We start from the raw sequence: 16680 nt of genomic DNA, 5'->3' as shown, positions 1-16680 counted from the left end.
ATTTCCATGACAAGATGCTTTTAACTTGAATTCTTTGTGAACAGGCATTCCTCTGAAATCTCTAATCTTATTCTTATACTGGTAAATTATTGCCCTTTTCCAGTTTTTCATAAAGTGGCAAAGTTCTTCCCGCTTTCACTTCAAGTTTGGAAAAAGTTTGGAGGGTTTTTCTCATTTTCTTTTACTAGCATTACCCAACTTTTCCAGAATTTGAAGATAATAGATCTCTGGAGCAATTAAATATTTTCAAAAGGGTTGTTCTGTTTTTTTTTTTTTTTACCCCTCTGTATATTATTAGTGAATAACAGCTAAAGAAAGAACCCTTAAAATTTTAGTGTGATTCACAATTATTTAAATTACTTCATAATGGAGCATTAAGCAAAAACAGAGAAATAAATGACAGAAAGAAAGAACACCCACAGTCCTTGAACGCATCACTGTTCATCATCCTCCACCTGCTCATGTTACTCAACTCAATCATGTGATTTTACGACATTGCTTAAAAAAAACAAGAAATGTAATACGCTACTGTCTAATGTATCTGCAAATACAACACCAAAACAAAGTACATTTCATGGTAACATAAAAACCTTTGAATTCTCCCTTTTTTTTTTTCGCTCACTACACCGGAAATGACATCGCCGCGGGTTTCGCCTCTACCTTTTGTCCATCACAAGAAGAGGAGGGGGTGACCACTGTAATCCAAAACGATGTCCTTTAAAACGCCTGTGAAGCCCTAAAAAAATGTTGACTTTTAGGACTTTAAAAAATGGCCCGACCCGCAGGAATGTTTTCTAGTTTTCAGCCCGGCGCCGACCTGGACGCGAGGCACTTTGAGTGACTGCGGCTCGCGCCGAGCTAACATTACGCAGCTGTCTGTAACCGAAGCTAATCGGCTATCTACGGTAGTGTTCGCCTCTCCTCCTCCTCCACATGATTATTGACTCGCCTGGTTGTGCGGAGCATACAGGCAGCGGCTGGAATCGCTAAAACACCCTTGAAAGCTGTGAAATGGACAAAGAAGAAGCGGAGCGGCTCGTAGAGAAGGCGAAGCTGTGTTTACGGTCGGGACGAAAGGACCGGGCGCTACAGCTGCTCCATGAAGCGCAGAATATTTACCCCAGCGCMCGGGCCAGAGGTAAAATTAGCTGACGCACATTCTGCAATGGCAGCCCGACTTGCTGAATAAGTAACTTTCTACCAAACTGTGTGGTGCTGGAAATAAATGTGGATTCATGTTATTAACCGGGGTTTATRCCTTGACATTATTGAGGCTTTATGTTGAAATGTAGGTTTTCAAGGCGCCCTCCCCRTCCTAACAGTGCCTGAAAAGCTGTTTTGTTTAAACCATCCAGTTTTCAGGTCCTCATTTGCTTTTTGCAGTTTTTGCATGTGAACAGAATATGCGTAAAGGCCTATATGGCAAAGCCAGTGCACATTCATTACCCCTACAATAATATAATACAGATAAGAGACAAATTAAATCTAAAGTAAATGTATTTCCTGTGAAKATGCATAATTTAGCTAGCTGCTGAAGCTGAGATTTTTTGAAATACTGAACTAGTAATGTTGAATATTAACAGCTGAGGTGCTGAATGCTGGCTGYAATTTGCTGAAGAACCCAAATTAAAGCTCCAAAGGGCAGAGAACAGCTGTACGAATACAGATAAACAGCACTTTGGTCTACTATGGTGCAAAAAGTGCTTTACAAATAAAGTTGGATTGGAGATAAAAAGTAAAAAAAGGAATAAATAATATAGATGAAAGGGTTAGAAAGAGTGAAAAGAACAAAAGATTTTCAAATAGCAGAAGTTGAAATTAGAAGAATAGCAGAAAAGGTCAGAATGATAGCTTAAGAAGCAGAAAAAAGCTACAATCAGCAAGAAAGAAGCCAGAGGAAACTGAAAAATTCAAACTGAACCAGAAGGAAAAAAAAAACAGGAAAGATTTATGAACATTTTGAAGGATTTTAATGTTGTTGATGAGAGCTCCGTTTATTTTTGAAGAGAAAAAAATGGCAGAAAAAATTAAATATGTCCAAAAGTATTGCTGAAGTACCAAAAGTCATAGCCAGAATATCCTAGTTAAAATAGCTCCAAAATTACAAAAGGAGATACGCACGTATCAGAATAATTACAGAAGCAAAAACTGATACTTCAATAATTAAGCAAAGAAAGTTAATGGATGCTGTGCCAGAAACAAGGCATTTAAGGCCTGCTAATAAAAGGTCTGAGTGGGTAAAATAATAATAATAATAATAAAAACCATGACTGGATGAAGGAAGAACAGTGGATATACAGTATCTGTGTGTACAGTAGGTTGGAGCTGTCACTGTGATTTTTATCTCAAACCTTTTAAAAGTTTGAACCAGCGATGTTTTGTTGTTTTTGTTGCRGTTTGTAGTGTTAATAGATGCCATACAGAAGAACGGAGGCAGTGCGTTCTCAGAAGCAAACCACGTCCCTCCACCGACTGGCTGGAGAGACGAGGACACGAGAAACCAGGAAACGAGTAACGAAGCAAATGARGAAAAGAAGACTTATACTGAAGATCAGCGTCAGAGTGTTCTCAGGTGCACATTTACTCCTTTTACTGACGTGCTCTAACAGGTGGTCTGATCCACTGCTGCTGATGTGGTCCATGGTTTGTTGTAGTATTCGTCTCTTGTAGTTTGTTGTTGTTCAGATTCCTTGAGGAAAAAGTAGATGCAAAGTCACACTGTCAGCTGACTTCTTTGTCAAACTGGTGAAAATGATTTTGGCAAACATGACACACTTACTGTACTTTTCTTTAAAAGAATTCCTTGAAAGACAGTTTGTTTTTCTTTTAAGCTTCTCTACCTCTGACTGATTWAACAGAGTTTCTGTGAAAGGCTTATCTAATCACCAGTCATATGCTCAGTAGAGAGGGCCTTTGCTAAGTTTGTGCCATAACATCTAACATGCTTTGTTATTGCAGGATAAAGAATTGCAAGGACTTTTATGAAATCCTTGGCGTTACCAAAAACGCTGGTGATGAAGATTTGAAAAAGGCGTACAGGAAGTTGGCACTGAAGTTTCACCCAGACAAGAACTTTGCCCCAGGAGCCACAGATGCATTCAAAGGTACTAGTAAAAACAAAATAATCTCTGCTGTTCGTTCATYTAGCATTCCTTGAAAGAATGCATWTCACCCACCGCCTTGTATGCCCAAGTTTTAAACTAAGATCTCAGAGTATGTGACAGGTTTAACTCGCAGCTACAACCAAACCACCTGTTGAGAGTTTCGTTAAAGTTAATTCATTAGTTCAGGAGATGTTTTTTCTAACCAACAGACAAGCAAACGTGCAGACACAGACAAGCCTGCTTTATGTGGTGATGGGAAATACATATTTTTAAAAAGCATGAAGCTGAATGCCAATTTAATACCAATAAACAGTAGTATGTAGTTTTACTATTCTGCACAGTCAGCAGTTAAAACAAATCATGGATGTAGTCACAGAAAGATGCTTTAAAATCTCCAAATACCTCCATTTCTGACTGAAGATATCCAACCATTATCTATCCATTGTCAATTCTAGATTCTAGTCCACAAATTATAAAAGYTTGAAAGTTTTACAGTTTGAGGATCATCACTTACCTGCACAAACCTTGAAACCTGGAACTGGAAATACACAATACAGCAAACCTTCGGTTCTAGCTCAATGCTAACAAGGGGGTCACAGTTTCAGGCTGTAAAAAGCTCAAACTTCTCACTTCATGTTAGTTTTCCACTCCTCCCAACAGCAATAGGCAACGCGTATGCAGTGCTGAGCAATCCAGAGAAGAGGCAGCAGTATGATCAGTACGGAGATCAGTGCGCGACTTCAGCCACGCCCCAACACTCCGGCCACGGTCGCGCTGGTCACTACCGAAACTTCTACAGAGACTTCGAGGCCGACATTTCTCCTGAAGAGCTCTTCAACATTTTCTTTGGAGGAAGGTTTCCTACTGGTGAGTAGAAAGAGGCAGGGTTGCTCGTTACATAACCGGACATTTTTAGGTCAGTACTTAACTGCTCATACAGACGAGTAGATACATCATCTGTGCCATTATTCTCGTTATCGTAAATTTCGGACTCTCTGCAGGAAATGTTCACGTGTACACCAACCAGGGAGCCTCCTACTCTCAGTTCTATCAGCCTCGTCGTCGGCGTGCTTACGAAAGGCGCGAGGAGGTGGTGGAGGAAAACCAGAGTCAGGTCAGTGACTCACTGAACATGAGGACGATTCCCTGGTAAACAACCTCCGTGTTGTGTTGTCATCGTCCTCTGGAAATGCAGCACAACAAGCCCAGCAGATCTGGAGCAGAAATTGGGGGGAAGAACCTTTTATTTAACAAAATGTACAACCTCTAAATGCCTCCTTTTTTACATATAATGTATTTAAAGGCACAGTGTGTAGGATTTTGTCAATTCTTTTAGCCAAAATTGAGATAATCACTAATGACAATAATAAAAAACTTGTCTAATCATTGCAGACAAAGACCTTGTTTTATTATTTTTACTTTATAAAAAGCTGTTTATATCTCCATGGTCACGGGTCGCCATTACAGGCAGCCGCCATCTTGCACCGCCATCTTGTCTACGAAGGCTCATGAAGGACAAACTGCGGTGGCGGCGTCGAAAACGGTTTTAGTTGTAATACTATAAATGTAATAATTGTTGTCTGTCATTGTAGCTGGGATAATTTTARTTATTAAAGCTCATAATCTTACCACTTGAAACATCACTAGCCCTGAAGCTGCTGGTAGACATCGCGGTTGGAATTATCAAAGGTTTTTGTCACCTGAGAGACACCGTAGCAACTCCTTTGTGTTTGGAAGCGGGGGGTGGGGGTGGGGGGAGGACCAGGGAGGATGATTCAACCACTCAACCACTAGATGTCGCTGAAAACAACAAATCCTACACACTGTGCCTTTAATAAAAGCTATTTTCAGTGCTGGGTGCGTGCAGTGTAATCAGCTTCCATATGGTGTTGTATATTTTGTAATCTTTGCTGATCTTTCCTTCCAACAGAACACCTTCACAGCTCTCCTGCAGCTTCTCCCTGTGCTGGTGTTAATCCTCATATCAGTATTTACTCAGATGATGGCCACTAACCCCCCCTACAGTCTCTTCTACAAACCGTAAGTCTAAAACAAACAAACAAAAAGACCACCAAACCAAAGGTTTTTACGAAATCCTCAGGTTCCACCAGGTTTAACACCCTGGATCCGTTTGAATTTTGTGCTTTTGGTTTTAGAGCCATGGGGCTGGTGGTGTCCAGAGAAACGCAGCATATGGGTGTGCCGTACTACGTGGATAAAAGCTTCGAGAAGGAGTACCGTGGAGCCGCGCTGGAGGAGTTGGAGAAAACCATAGAGAGCGATTATATCGAACACCTGCAGAGCAGCTGCTGGAAGGAAAAACAGCAAAGTAAGCAAACAGCTGAGGTTTCACATTTAGGTTTTAGTTTTAAAACATTGTGATATTATACCTTATGTGTTTTTTTCCCCGTATTCTTTAAGTGAGAATTTTGTTAATTATGAACTATAATTGAGTAGTTTAATTCAAACTCTGTAATCTTCTTTGTCTCTTGATGAATCTGTTACACATTAAGCYTTAGTCAGTAACAATGAGCTGATCAGGTGTACAGTATGTAAATATCAAAACCTTTTAGTCATTTTTTTCTTTATTCTGATGAAAAGTTGTCAAACGTATTCACATTTTTTTGCTTAAGTAGAAGTATAGATTCTAGGGTTTAAAATACGTTTTTGGAATTAGAAGTATCAACTCAAGCTTTCAAGTAAAAGTGTAAAAGTACTAGTTATAAATATACTTAAAGTAAAAAAAGCCATTAGGGATAAAGTCTTAGGTTGCTGCAGGGCTCTGTAGAGCACAACCCCTCCGCCCCAAAAGGCCATAATGATTATAATGTTATATTAAATTGTTAATGTTACCCACTCTTCTTTCTTTCCAGAGTCTGACTTGGCAAACCTGGGTCAGCTTTACCGCGACGAGCGCTTAAAGCAGAAGGCCGAGTCGATGAGYCTGGACAACTGTGAGAAGCTGCATCGACTGGTGGGGCGTCAAAGAGTCAAATGAGGACTGTTTGAGAGGAGGAAGTGTTTCTTTTGCGTAATGTGTAAATTTACCCAATCTGGCTTGTGTTTTTGAAAAAGACATTTTGAGGGGAGGCGGGGTACGGTGCAGTCAGTGGATAAATTACACCGCAGGAAACGATGTGCCTTCTCTTGGATGGTAGTAAACAGTGTTTGCTGCCAGCGCTGGCTGTGGCGTTAGCAGCATGAAAACTCACTGTGGCAGTGTGAAGGATGTCTCCTAGCCTCCAAACTTTCTTATAGAAAATGGCATAACATATGCAGTCTCCCTTTGGGGCTACAAAGGTGGTTGTATGTTTCACACATACATGTTTAGATCTTGTAGTGTATTTGTGTTTGTTCAATTTTTTTTTTTTTTTCATTTTTTGATCTTTGCTGAAAATTTAGATGTATTTATTTGGAAGTTAATGGAGTGAAAGCTGTTGGTTGAGCGTCTTAGCTCAGCTCTAGTTTTTTGTTTTATTTGTTTTTTGTTGTTTTTTTTTGTAGGAAACAAGTACTGTGACCTAAATTGTGTTTGATCAAATCCAAACACATTTGTGTTGCGAGATTACCTTTTACACAAAGCAAATGTTTGATTATTTATCTGCTGTATGACTTAAAGTTAGTATTTCACTGGGCTGTGACTGTTGAAGACGAGTTGGTGACTRGAAGTTGTGAGGAAACATGAGGAAACAGGTGAAAATTTAGTTTCAGACTGATGTATGAGTGCTTGCTAGCAGTGAGCAATGTGGCCTCATTTTTAGTGGCCACTGTTTTGAAAAAAAACAAAAAAAAACAAAAAAAAAAAGTTTTATTTTCATAGGCATGGCTTGCAAAACAGTATTTTAGCCACACCCTTTTCTTTGGCCCACATTGTACCTGCCTCAGCTCGCTTTAAACCCAACGTGGCATGCTTAAAACAAAAAAGAGCAATTTTAGACCAGCTTTTTATGGTTTATTATTGATCATAAATAGGGTTTTAAAGCTTGGACATGAGCAGAACAGTATGTCGCTCTGCCGCTCTTGAAACAGGTCGCTGATGCCTGCAACAAAACTCAGACAGGTAAAGTGATGGTGAATTTGCTGCACAATTTTTTTGGAACGTCAAGCTACAAGAGGGCAAGATTATGCATTTCACACAAAACCGTTAAGTACCCTCCACATATGTTTTGAGATATTTTGGCCATTTTTTCCCAAATATTCGCCAGCAGTTGCGGCCCAGTGAGATTAGCAGCTTAAATCACAGAAATATGCTGTAATTGAACGTCCTGCAGGTTGCATCGACTGTTGCACCACTGAGGATGTATTTTCAGCTAATTTATATTGAAGTTAGTTCAAATGTTTTTTAATTCTGCACCAGTACTTTGTAGATAGATTTAAAATTTGTTCTGAAATTTAAAGTAGATGGACCTTAAACCTGTTTTTATTTCCACAGCTGGAAACCAAATCAGGTCATTCTGATTAGGATGCTGACATTGTTGAAATGTAATTGTTTTAATAACTAATCCCCAAACCCTGCATCGTCTTTACTGACAGTAACACATACTGCACACTACATCTACCAAACTGCCTTAGCTGGTTTCATAGGTTTGGAAAATTCAGGTTCATCTTAAGCACTTTTAAGTTCCTRCTGTGTTCAGTATTGTTACTGTTGCATGCGTTCTTGTGAGTGTTTTTGTTAGTTGCAAATTATTTATTTCCTGACGAACCGTCATGACTATTATAAATGGACAACTTTATTCAGGTTCACGCTAAGCTACGGAAATGTAAATTCTTTACTGTGACAGAAACACTTGTTGGGTTTTGGAAACAATCAGCTTGAAGGTGAACTGGAGAATTACGAGAAGCTTTCAGCCAAAACAATCCCCGACAAATAAAGATGTAATTTCAACTTGACCTGTCGCGAAGAATCGTAATGTGAGTTTTGTGCTTTCTTTTTCTCTTTGAATGCTGAACTTTTAAAAGATGTGAGGATGAGATTTAATTTGGGGCGGAGCTGAGGACTTTCTGAATTTATTTTGAAAGTTTCAAATTTAGATGCTGCTGTTGGACCCATTTAGTCTGTGTTGAAGTTTCCCCGTATTCATAAAAAACGTGTTGTGCTAAAAATGGCGAATCCCCTGAATACCACCCCACCCCCAATATTTTTTTCTGAACTCAGGCTGTTGCAGATGACATTGTGAGTTATGGTGAGAACAGGTGGAAGAGAACATGGAGAGGTGGAGGTATTGGAAGTAGACAGGAGTACATGTGAATGAGAGGGAGGCAGGTGGAGCAGTGAGGCTACAAGAAGCAGAGGTCACAAAGGTCAACGACATAATACATACTGCTCTGGAAAACAGGAAGTGTTGCAAAGAGATGGACAGTTCAGGCAGGATGAAGCAGATGGAGAGAAGRATCAGAAGTGATTAATGATGACAGATTTGTACACAGCTTTGACCAAATGACAGGAGACAGAACAGGAAGTTGATCTGAAGGTGATGAGGATGGAGAAGATTAGTTTGAACAACTGGGTGATAAAGTTGGAGACCAGACTGAGATGGTTTGGACATGTCCAGGGCCCTCGTGCATAAAAAAGTTGCGTGCGCAAGGTTCTGCCCACGTTGGGATGTATCAAAACCAACGTTGTGTTTCACCTGCCGTGAGAGTGTGCGACAGCCACGCAAAGTTTTTCAGTCGACAGTTTTAACCCACAAAGTCACAAATCTGACCTGAATTCATAAAAATTTGACTTCTGTTGAATGTAAGGAGCGTCTGAWCACGGTGTTAGATTTTTATTTTTTTCTAGTTTGAGTTTTTATTGTTTAAACTCGAACGATCATGAAACTGAACCCCGGGACTGAAAATCATTTAACCTCAGACAAGAAAATAGATCATAAAAATGATCAAAASCTCAGTCCAGTCTGTAAACTGTAAAGTGTTTATATTGTTGTCACATTGTTGGAAACACACGCAGAGCGCAGGCCTGCGAGGRGCGCACACAGCTGAGGAGGATAGGCTAAAATGTGTGTGAATATGTCTATGAAGCATTTAAATTCTCACTGAGAGAAAAAAAAACTTTTTCAACTCGGCAGTTTAATTCAGAACAGCTCAGCTGTGATGATTCCTGAGCTCCGCAAGACACAGACAATAGATTTGTTGCTGCGTAAAGTTGTGCGTAATTTGTGGAACAACTGTTCTGCAGGTTGATATCAGTGTTTTGTTTTGTTTTTTGTCTTACCAAACAAATTACAATCAGGTGTTTTACTGTGGTTCTGAGCTGAGCCATGCACTTGAATGAGAGACTTTATGATTCTAAAATATAAATCCTTCACCGCGGCAGAAACTTGAAGCGCTGCACATCAAATAAATGTTTTCTAAGTTCTACCAAACTCACAAGTTCCTTTGTGTTTACAGTTTGGACATGTGTTGAGGAGGGATAGTGGATATTACTACTTATTTAGACACTCAGTTCCATGTTCGTTGGGATGTATAAAGGAAATGTACGCAGAAACACGGGTGTGCGCAGTTTTACGCATCTGAATTTTGTTTGTGCGTAATTCTCTTTTGTACCTACGCCAACTTTTAGTGTGAAAGTTGCGCACTCCTTTATGCACGAGGGACAGTGGGGATATTGGTAGGATATTAAAGATGCTGTCAGGAAAATATAAAGAAGACAAATAGATGAAGTTAGGACATGTAGGTTGGAATGAGGACAAAGTGACACGGATATGATTGAAAAAAATACTCATTAACAGCAAAAAAGACATAACCAAAGTGAAATTAAAAACTGTTTATTATCATTAAACCTACATCAGAGAGCGACAATAAGGTCACCCGTTCTTTATTAATTTTTTTATTCTGTAGGTGTAGGTTTTAAACGTGATGAAATATTAAAGTTGGAAGTTACCTTTTTCTTACTTGTAGCTCAATCTTAACTCATAGGTTTCATTTCACAACACGTTTGTAGTAATTATTACACAAGGTGAAGACAGTTTTATTGTGTTACCACTGTGGAGTCTGCAAAAATTTAGAAATGTTATTTTCTCAAAAGCACTGAAACAAATATCCTAATTGTACACAAAGATGAAATCAGTTCACCACACACACACACACACACATGCACTGCCATATTTAAAATGATCTGAAAAACTTTTAAAATGAAGCCATATAAACGTCTTTTTGTGGTGAATCTGGACCTCTGCTCACATTTCAGTGCAAATCATTAGAAAATGAGGACTAATTGGGTTCTTTGACCTTTGGTTTTACATAATATAAAACAAACACACTATTCTGGGGGAAATGGGTTAAAATTGTAACTGTAAGGAAGTAAGGAGTAACTTTTATCATACGCAGAACCAGAACTTGAGCACGCATGAATTCAGTCTGAACGAGTGGGGGGAATCCAGTTGGATTATTGGTTCTGTACAGAAGCAGATGAGAACAGGTTAAGGTGATCTGCTGTTACATCAAACACAGGTTTGAGTTCACAGTAATCTGGGAATATACAGATATAATCCATGTCTGAAAAGCTGTCTGAGGAGAAATAAACCCCTCTGTGTCAGTCTTCTGTTCAGTCTGAAGAGGAAGTAAAGAGCTCAGACTGAGAACGAGCCGCTGAGCAACAATCTCAGTCCCACCATTAAAAAAAAAAAATAACTAGTTTTCATTTCTTCATCTTGAGGTCAGCTTCTATGGCACTACGGCGCCCTCTGGTGCCGCCATCCTGCAATAACACACAAAAATATATAACCAGTTAGACAAGTTCGATTTAAAGCAGGGGTGTCAAATTATGGTCCTCACGGGCCACTATCCTGCATGTTTGAGTTGTTTCTCTGCTCGCCAGCAGGTCTTCAAGTTCTGCAGAAGCCTGTTTYCTCCTTCATTTAAAGCAGGTGTGTTAGCGGAGAAATGTAAAACATGCAGGATACTGGCCGTGGAGGACACCACCGTTTTATGTCACAGCAGCGCTCATTTAAATTGTGCTTCGAGACATAAAAGAAAAAAAATAAACGATATGTTTTTAAAGTTTGCTTTTATAATTTTAAACTTTACATAACTGTTGTTTTTATTGTCTGCTTCTATGTGACAAAGGAAAAGCTTTCAATAGTTCAGATTACTTACAAAAAGAGAAAGGAGGAAGGCAGGCGAAGACATGGACACAGTGTCCTGTAAGAAAGAAACGACGCCCATCAGAGCTGTGAGCGGAAAGATGCAACATAATATACAGGCTGGGTCCAAATTCAGGGGGTGCGTCCTTCGAAGGACCTGGTCCACATGGGCCGGGACATTTATTTACTGCAAAGACCAGGAGACAGTGGCTGTGATTTTGGATGGTCTAGCCTATGGCTTTATTCCCACACTTAATCCTGCGTATATCCTGTCGACTAGGAAATGTGACAGCGCTAAACAATGAAGATCAAAATTAGAAAAATGTTAATATCACTAATATTAGATATTAAAATTAGCTTAGAGGCAATATATGAAGAACCATGGATCTGCCATACCAGCTTGTTTATAATGAAAAAGCCTAACACAACCACTTCAAGCATTCAGTGTTTGTACCACCTAATACTGTCTCTCACTTTGCTGCCACTACAAGTAACAAAAAAAAAATCCATGGAATGCATGTTAGGATAGGGTGGGCTGGGAAGGAAGGAAAAAAGTCAAGTGGACGCCTCACCCTGGTCTCCTCCTCTGTACTCTCTGCTTTTGTCAAAGTTCTAGTGAAGCACCTTGTCAGTGGAGTCCTGTCGGCGCGTGCTCTCGCGGCCCCTCAGGCTCTTCGCGCTGATGCCGGACTCAGACGTCTCCATGATGAGCTGCGTGGCCAGGAACTGCTGGATCTGCTCCAGGACGTCCCGCTGCATCTCCAGGGCCATGTGGTACACGTCGTGGTCCAGACTGTTGTACATGACCGCGTTCTGGAACATCAACATGATGTCCCGCTGGAACTCGGCGGTGGTCCGGATCAAACTCATCTCGATGTTCTTCTTTATGGTGGCCAGATCCATGGGCCTGGGGGAGGAGAAGAGTGAAGAAGGAGGTGGTTGCGTCTGTGGTTTCTGTTTTTTTATTTTAGTTTTTTTATTAATCTTGTACTTACCTGTGTACAATACTGTGGTATCCAGGTGCAATTTCATCCGTTACTGGCTGAAGAAAAACATTTGCATACCTTCAAAAGATTCACAGAAAATCTCTTTCAGTGATGAAACTGAGAATTGAAGGAAATACATATGAGAAATGGTGCACCAGTGTTCTGACCTGTGATTGGCTGCTGCACGCCACACAAGCATTATGGCTTTCTTCCAGATCTTGTGAGCCTGCAGAGCTTCCAGGTCCTCGCTGCACATCGAGCTGCAACATGACGGCAGAGAAGAAGGAAGTGGAAGACATGCAAACGTCTTAAGGAAGCAGAAAATCAGGCGCCACCTTGGAGGCGAACATCAACCACCATCTCACAAATGAGCGTGGTTTTTTTGTTTGTTTGTTTGTTTTCCCCCTGCAGACTGTGTTTGAATTTGTGACCACTCACAACTGCGATGAGGTGGGGCTGCTGGGGATTGAGTCTGCGGTTGTGTGCAGCTGCAGGGACGAGGACGCCGTGTGAAGGCTGTACCCGTCCTCGCTCTCGCTGGCCGCGGGCTCCAGCTCCATTTCCCCGTCCGGTTCGGAGAAGAACTCCTCCACCCCGTCGCCTTCGTCCTCCTCGCACACCTCGGGCTCGATGACCTCGCTGTCTGCTTTCGTCTCCGAGGAGTCCTCTCCTTCCCCAGTGCCGACTCCATCCTCTCCCTTTGTCTCCTGTGGCAGAGAGATGGAGAGTCATGTGACGGGGCACTTTAGTACAACACTGATGAGCATCATGTTTGCTTTTACCTCTGGTTGCCAGTCTGTCTGTGGGTGATCTTCTAATACTGAGTCTGCCAAAACAAGGAAAGATAAACACAGAAAAAGTCACATTAATCAGCTTTTGATACAATCATTTATGCTTAAAGCAATATTCTAGATCTCTAAAAGTGGGGTTCTGTAGAAATGTTATGAGCAAACATCTTGCCTGTTGGCATTTTTGACAAACTCAGTTTGGAGAAACAGAGTATCGGAATGGAGCCAAGACTAAAGTGCATTTCTGCCATCCCACTCCACACTCAAAAGTGCCTTAGTAGTTTATGCGAACGCTTAACATTTCCGTCAGCACCACATCTCGCAGTAATTTTATAACGAGTTCTGTTATGTGCAGGCAGCAGCAAGTAGCTGTTTCACTTCCTGTGCAACTTGTGGCCCTTCCATCAGGAAAATCACATCTCTGCAGAAAATAACGAAGAAACGTCAAACTGGCTGTCCACAACTGGTAAGACTGATAGGGAAAATGCTGACTCAGCAGCTTCACGAGTGTTTGCTTGTTTTATTTTTCGGCACAATTTAGCAATCTAACTACCCCTGCATTTTTATTTACTATTCACACATCAACATTCTGCTTCTTTTTTTAAGGTACTGCTCTGGTAATTTAGCTTGTAGCAAACACTTATTTATTTTTTTATTTTTTTATTTTAATACTATTAGCTGGCCTTTTTTCTACTTTTAGTTCATATTTTGCTACTTATTTTTTAAAGGGGTAATATCATGTAAAATCAACTTTTTTGAGTTTTATATGATGTTATAATGTTATACTCTCATAAAAACATGCCCAAAGCCTTGCTTTGACTCATTCATGCATGTTTGAGAAATCCTGCAGRGTTTTTASGAAGCCATGCTGAGGAGCAAAACGACWGGTGGGGACCAGAAACGCCCCTGGGACGTGTCTTTAAGCCGAACTTCCTCATGGCAGAGTGCACTGCCCCTCCCACTCCCACCCGCTCCGCTACTCCTGCAGGCTACGTGCTGAAATGGGCGTGACCGAAGTGGTTGGATTTTCTTAAAAAGACAGAGACTTATTTCAAGGAGTTTAGAAACTGTCGATGAGAAGTAAATTGTTTTGGGGATTTTTACAAATACATAGCTCTTTCATAAGCTGAAAATGTAACATAGTTAATTTATTTTAGTATAAAATTGAAATAAAGCCTTGGAAAGCACATAATATTGTCCTATTAGGCTTTGACAACTCAGAAAAGTCATTCAGTACTCAGCATAAACACTGCATTTTTGCAAGGATTAAGTTGTCTCTAGTTGTTTGTAACCTTCTCCACAGAGCCCCACCTCAGAAGATCTGAACTATCCCTTTAAGTGTGTGTACCTCTATAGTTTTTTTCACATTTTAGCTGTGGCTTATTTTCCCTTTCACTTTCCTTGCTGCCATCCGTAGAAACGGGTTTGCCGGGGTCCCCCGTCTCTCTTTTTGCATCGGCCTGTGGAGGTGTTGCACTGCTGCGGCGCTCTGACGTCTTCGAGTGACACGAGGAGGTGATAGGGAAGCTCCTTAGCTCCACAGGAAACACGGCGAGGCTGTTGTCTGGACTGTTGTACAGGGAGGACAGCGACGCCTCCGCTCTACTGTCCAGGCTACGGTGAAATGGCGGGGACTGTGCGACCACCGCAGCCACCGTGGGGTGRGGCTCCTGGGGCTGGAATGGCCCGGTGTCCCAGGATCCCGACAGAGCGTGGACATTCTCTTCACAGAGGGACAGAGCAGCTTCCACTGCAGCCGCATCCAAAGCCTCTGCAGCCTCATCTGCCTGGAGGGCAAAAGAAACACGACTCAAAATCTCCAGTAAAGTTTGATTCTTAAAGTCGAACAGCCGGGTCACGTGACCATGTCGTAAAGGAAGGCTGARATTTTGATTTGGGGGAAAATAGGATGAGTTCCTCTATGTGGAAAACAGGAAAAATGGTGAAAAGTTGCTGTAGGACTGCACTTCTCACATAAGAAAAAAAACATCCAGAGATAAAATATTAATTTTTTTCTAACTGCAAGAGTGAGGGGAGAGAAATAAGACARGTGTTGTTGTTCTGCCMCTGTAGACCTCCYTGCTTCTCCTCGTTTAAAAAGAATTGCCTCATTGTTTTGATTTAAAACARACTAAAATTGGCTGAAATGAAGAGTAAACACTCAAAACTACACACTAACTATAAAATCCAAACGTTAAAAGTCACAGATCTAATTAATAAAATCCTGCTCTCGCCAGCTCTTCATTGCCACCAATCTCCATTCAAATTTCGCCTCTTTTTATTTTCTTCTTCCTGTAGATTTTTTACAACTTGTCAGATAACTCTGAGCCTCAGTCAAAAAGGAGGTCTGGGGGGTTACATTTTTTTGGTTTAAGAGAAAGATGAGACTGATGATGGACAGCAGGTTTTTTTCCCACGAGATTACCGTGTTTCCTGCTCCCTTCTGCTACAACGTACTTCAAAATAGAATGTTCATTTTCAGAAAAAAAAAATAGTAAGATATGCCATTTATCGTAATTCTAGTTTTCTTCTCTTGATCCATTGACACAATTTAAAAACTGCTGTATAGCTTGAAGTCTCTACTTTTGACACATTTTGTAACGGAGTCTCACAATGAGTTTTCCCCCATWAAAAAATGGAGGTTGAAATCACGTGACTGAATGACATCACGCCGACTTCTAAATCTACCACTGAACTGGTGCAAAAAGTGACAATGTTTATTGTGAAACAAAATAAATATTCTTGAACCTTGTCTTCTATGATGGCGATGATGTCTCCCACTGTCTTCAGATCCAGCTCGTCGCCCATGTAGGACACGGTCACGTCCTCCTCGCTGAGCTGCGCCACCTTTTCTTCCGTAGACTCAGGACGGCACTCAGGGTGCTCGGAGGGGGCCGTCACATCCCCCTCTGCACGTTTCCAACCCGAAATATTAACACAGCATTTGCTCACAGTAAATRGGGGCTGATAAATACATCAGACGTGCATCAACGTCGGCTTTTAGTCTTAGGGTTGAACAGCTGAGAGGTAAACCAACCTGTAGTTGCTGAGACCGTAGAGTCAGCGGGAACAGGAGTGGCAGCAGAGACAGAAACACCCGAAGCAGAGTCTGCGCCGACCATAAAACCCAACGGGGTGGAGAACTGGGCGGGACCTGCCTCCAGCAGACGGGACAGCATCGGGGCCCCTGCCATGCAAACGTTCAACCTAGAATCAGCGAAGGCTCTGAAAAGAGCATAAAACCTTCCTACTAAAAAAAAGAATCTTATTTTCAGACAATAATAATGATCAAACCCAGTGTGTGCACCTGTTGCTTGAGACTGAGGTTGACAGCAAAGAGTCAACTGTAAGTCCTGCGCTCCTGTTAAGGTACCAGTCGACCCGTCCACCTCGCCAATCTGGGAGGCAGAAACACATAAACTTAGTCTCTAGAYCAGTGGTTCCCAAACTTTTTGTCTCCTGGCCCACAAAATATCCATGGCAAAAACTTGTGACCTCAAATATTACTGGTCTGAGTACATGAACTTCGTTAATAAACCTAAAAACATGGGCTTTTTGACAATCTAAGCAGCTTATACACAAATATAAATACATATTTTTTACTTATTTTGTGTTTTTGTAATAATTATAGGGAATATATTACATCAGCAATTATTTTATTACCCTTTAAATTGATTTCTGGAGATTATCCAAGGTGCTTCATGACCCATAATTG

At 41.0% G+C, this 16680-nt stretch overlaps 2 protein-coding genes across 3 annotated transcripts in view; one reads left to right on the top strand and one right to left on the bottom strand.

Moving 5' to 3' along the window:
* The first annotated feature begins 530 nt into the window (after positions 1-530).
* On the top strand, positions 531-7997 carry dnajc18 (DnaJ (Hsp40) homolog, subfamily C, member 18). Its single transcript, XM_014031102.1, has 8 exons — positions 531-1138; positions 2404-2572; positions 2959-3104; positions 3765-3971; positions 4106-4218; positions 5035-5144; positions 5261-5433; positions 5978-7997. The coding sequence occupies exons 1-8, from the start codon at positions 1012-1014 to the stop codon at positions 6100-6102; spliced, it is 1170 nt and encodes a 389-aa protein (XP_013886556.1). The 5' UTR covers positions 531-1011; the 3' UTR covers positions 6103-7997.
* Positions 7998-9858: 1861 nt separating this feature from the next.
* Positions 9859-16680, bottom strand: part of LOC106534456 (bromodomain-containing protein 8) — a 12961-nt gene continuing 6139 nt past the window's right edge. Inside the window, exons 10-20 of one of the 2 annotated variants that reach the window (XM_014031100.1) lie at positions 16273-16363; positions 16003-16152; positions 15714-15874; positions 14314-14752; positions 12960-13003; positions 12616-12884; positions 12345-12437; positions 12187-12255; positions 11816-12098; positions 11205-11249; positions 9859-10806 (exon numbers count right to left, since the gene is read on the bottom strand). In XM_014031100.1, the coding sequence (XP_013886554.1) occupies positions 10747-10806; positions 11205-11249; positions 11816-12098; positions 12187-12255; positions 12345-12437; positions 12616-12884; positions 12960-13003; positions 14314-14752; positions 15714-15874; positions 16003-16152; positions 16273-16363 (1704 nt within the window). In that variant the 3' untranslated portion in view covers positions 9859-10746. The remainder of the gene's footprint in view (positions 10807-11204; positions 11250-11815; positions 12099-12186; positions 12256-12344; positions 12438-12615; positions 12885-12959; positions 13004-14313; positions 14753-15713; positions 15875-16002; positions 16153-16272; positions 16364-16680) is intronic. The other variant, XM_014031101.1, reaches the window with a different exon arrangement.

Source organism: Austrofundulus limnaeus, unplaced genomic scaffold (genome assembly GCF_001266775.1).
Source record: "Austrofundulus limnaeus strain Quisiro unplaced genomic scaffold, Austrofundulus_limnaeus-1.0 Scaffold1176, whole genome shotgun sequence".
Taxonomy (NCBI): domain Eukaryota; kingdom Metazoa; phylum Chordata; class Actinopteri; order Cyprinodontiformes; family Rivulidae; genus Austrofundulus; species Austrofundulus limnaeus.
This window is presented reverse-complemented; position numbering and strand designations above follow the sequence as displayed.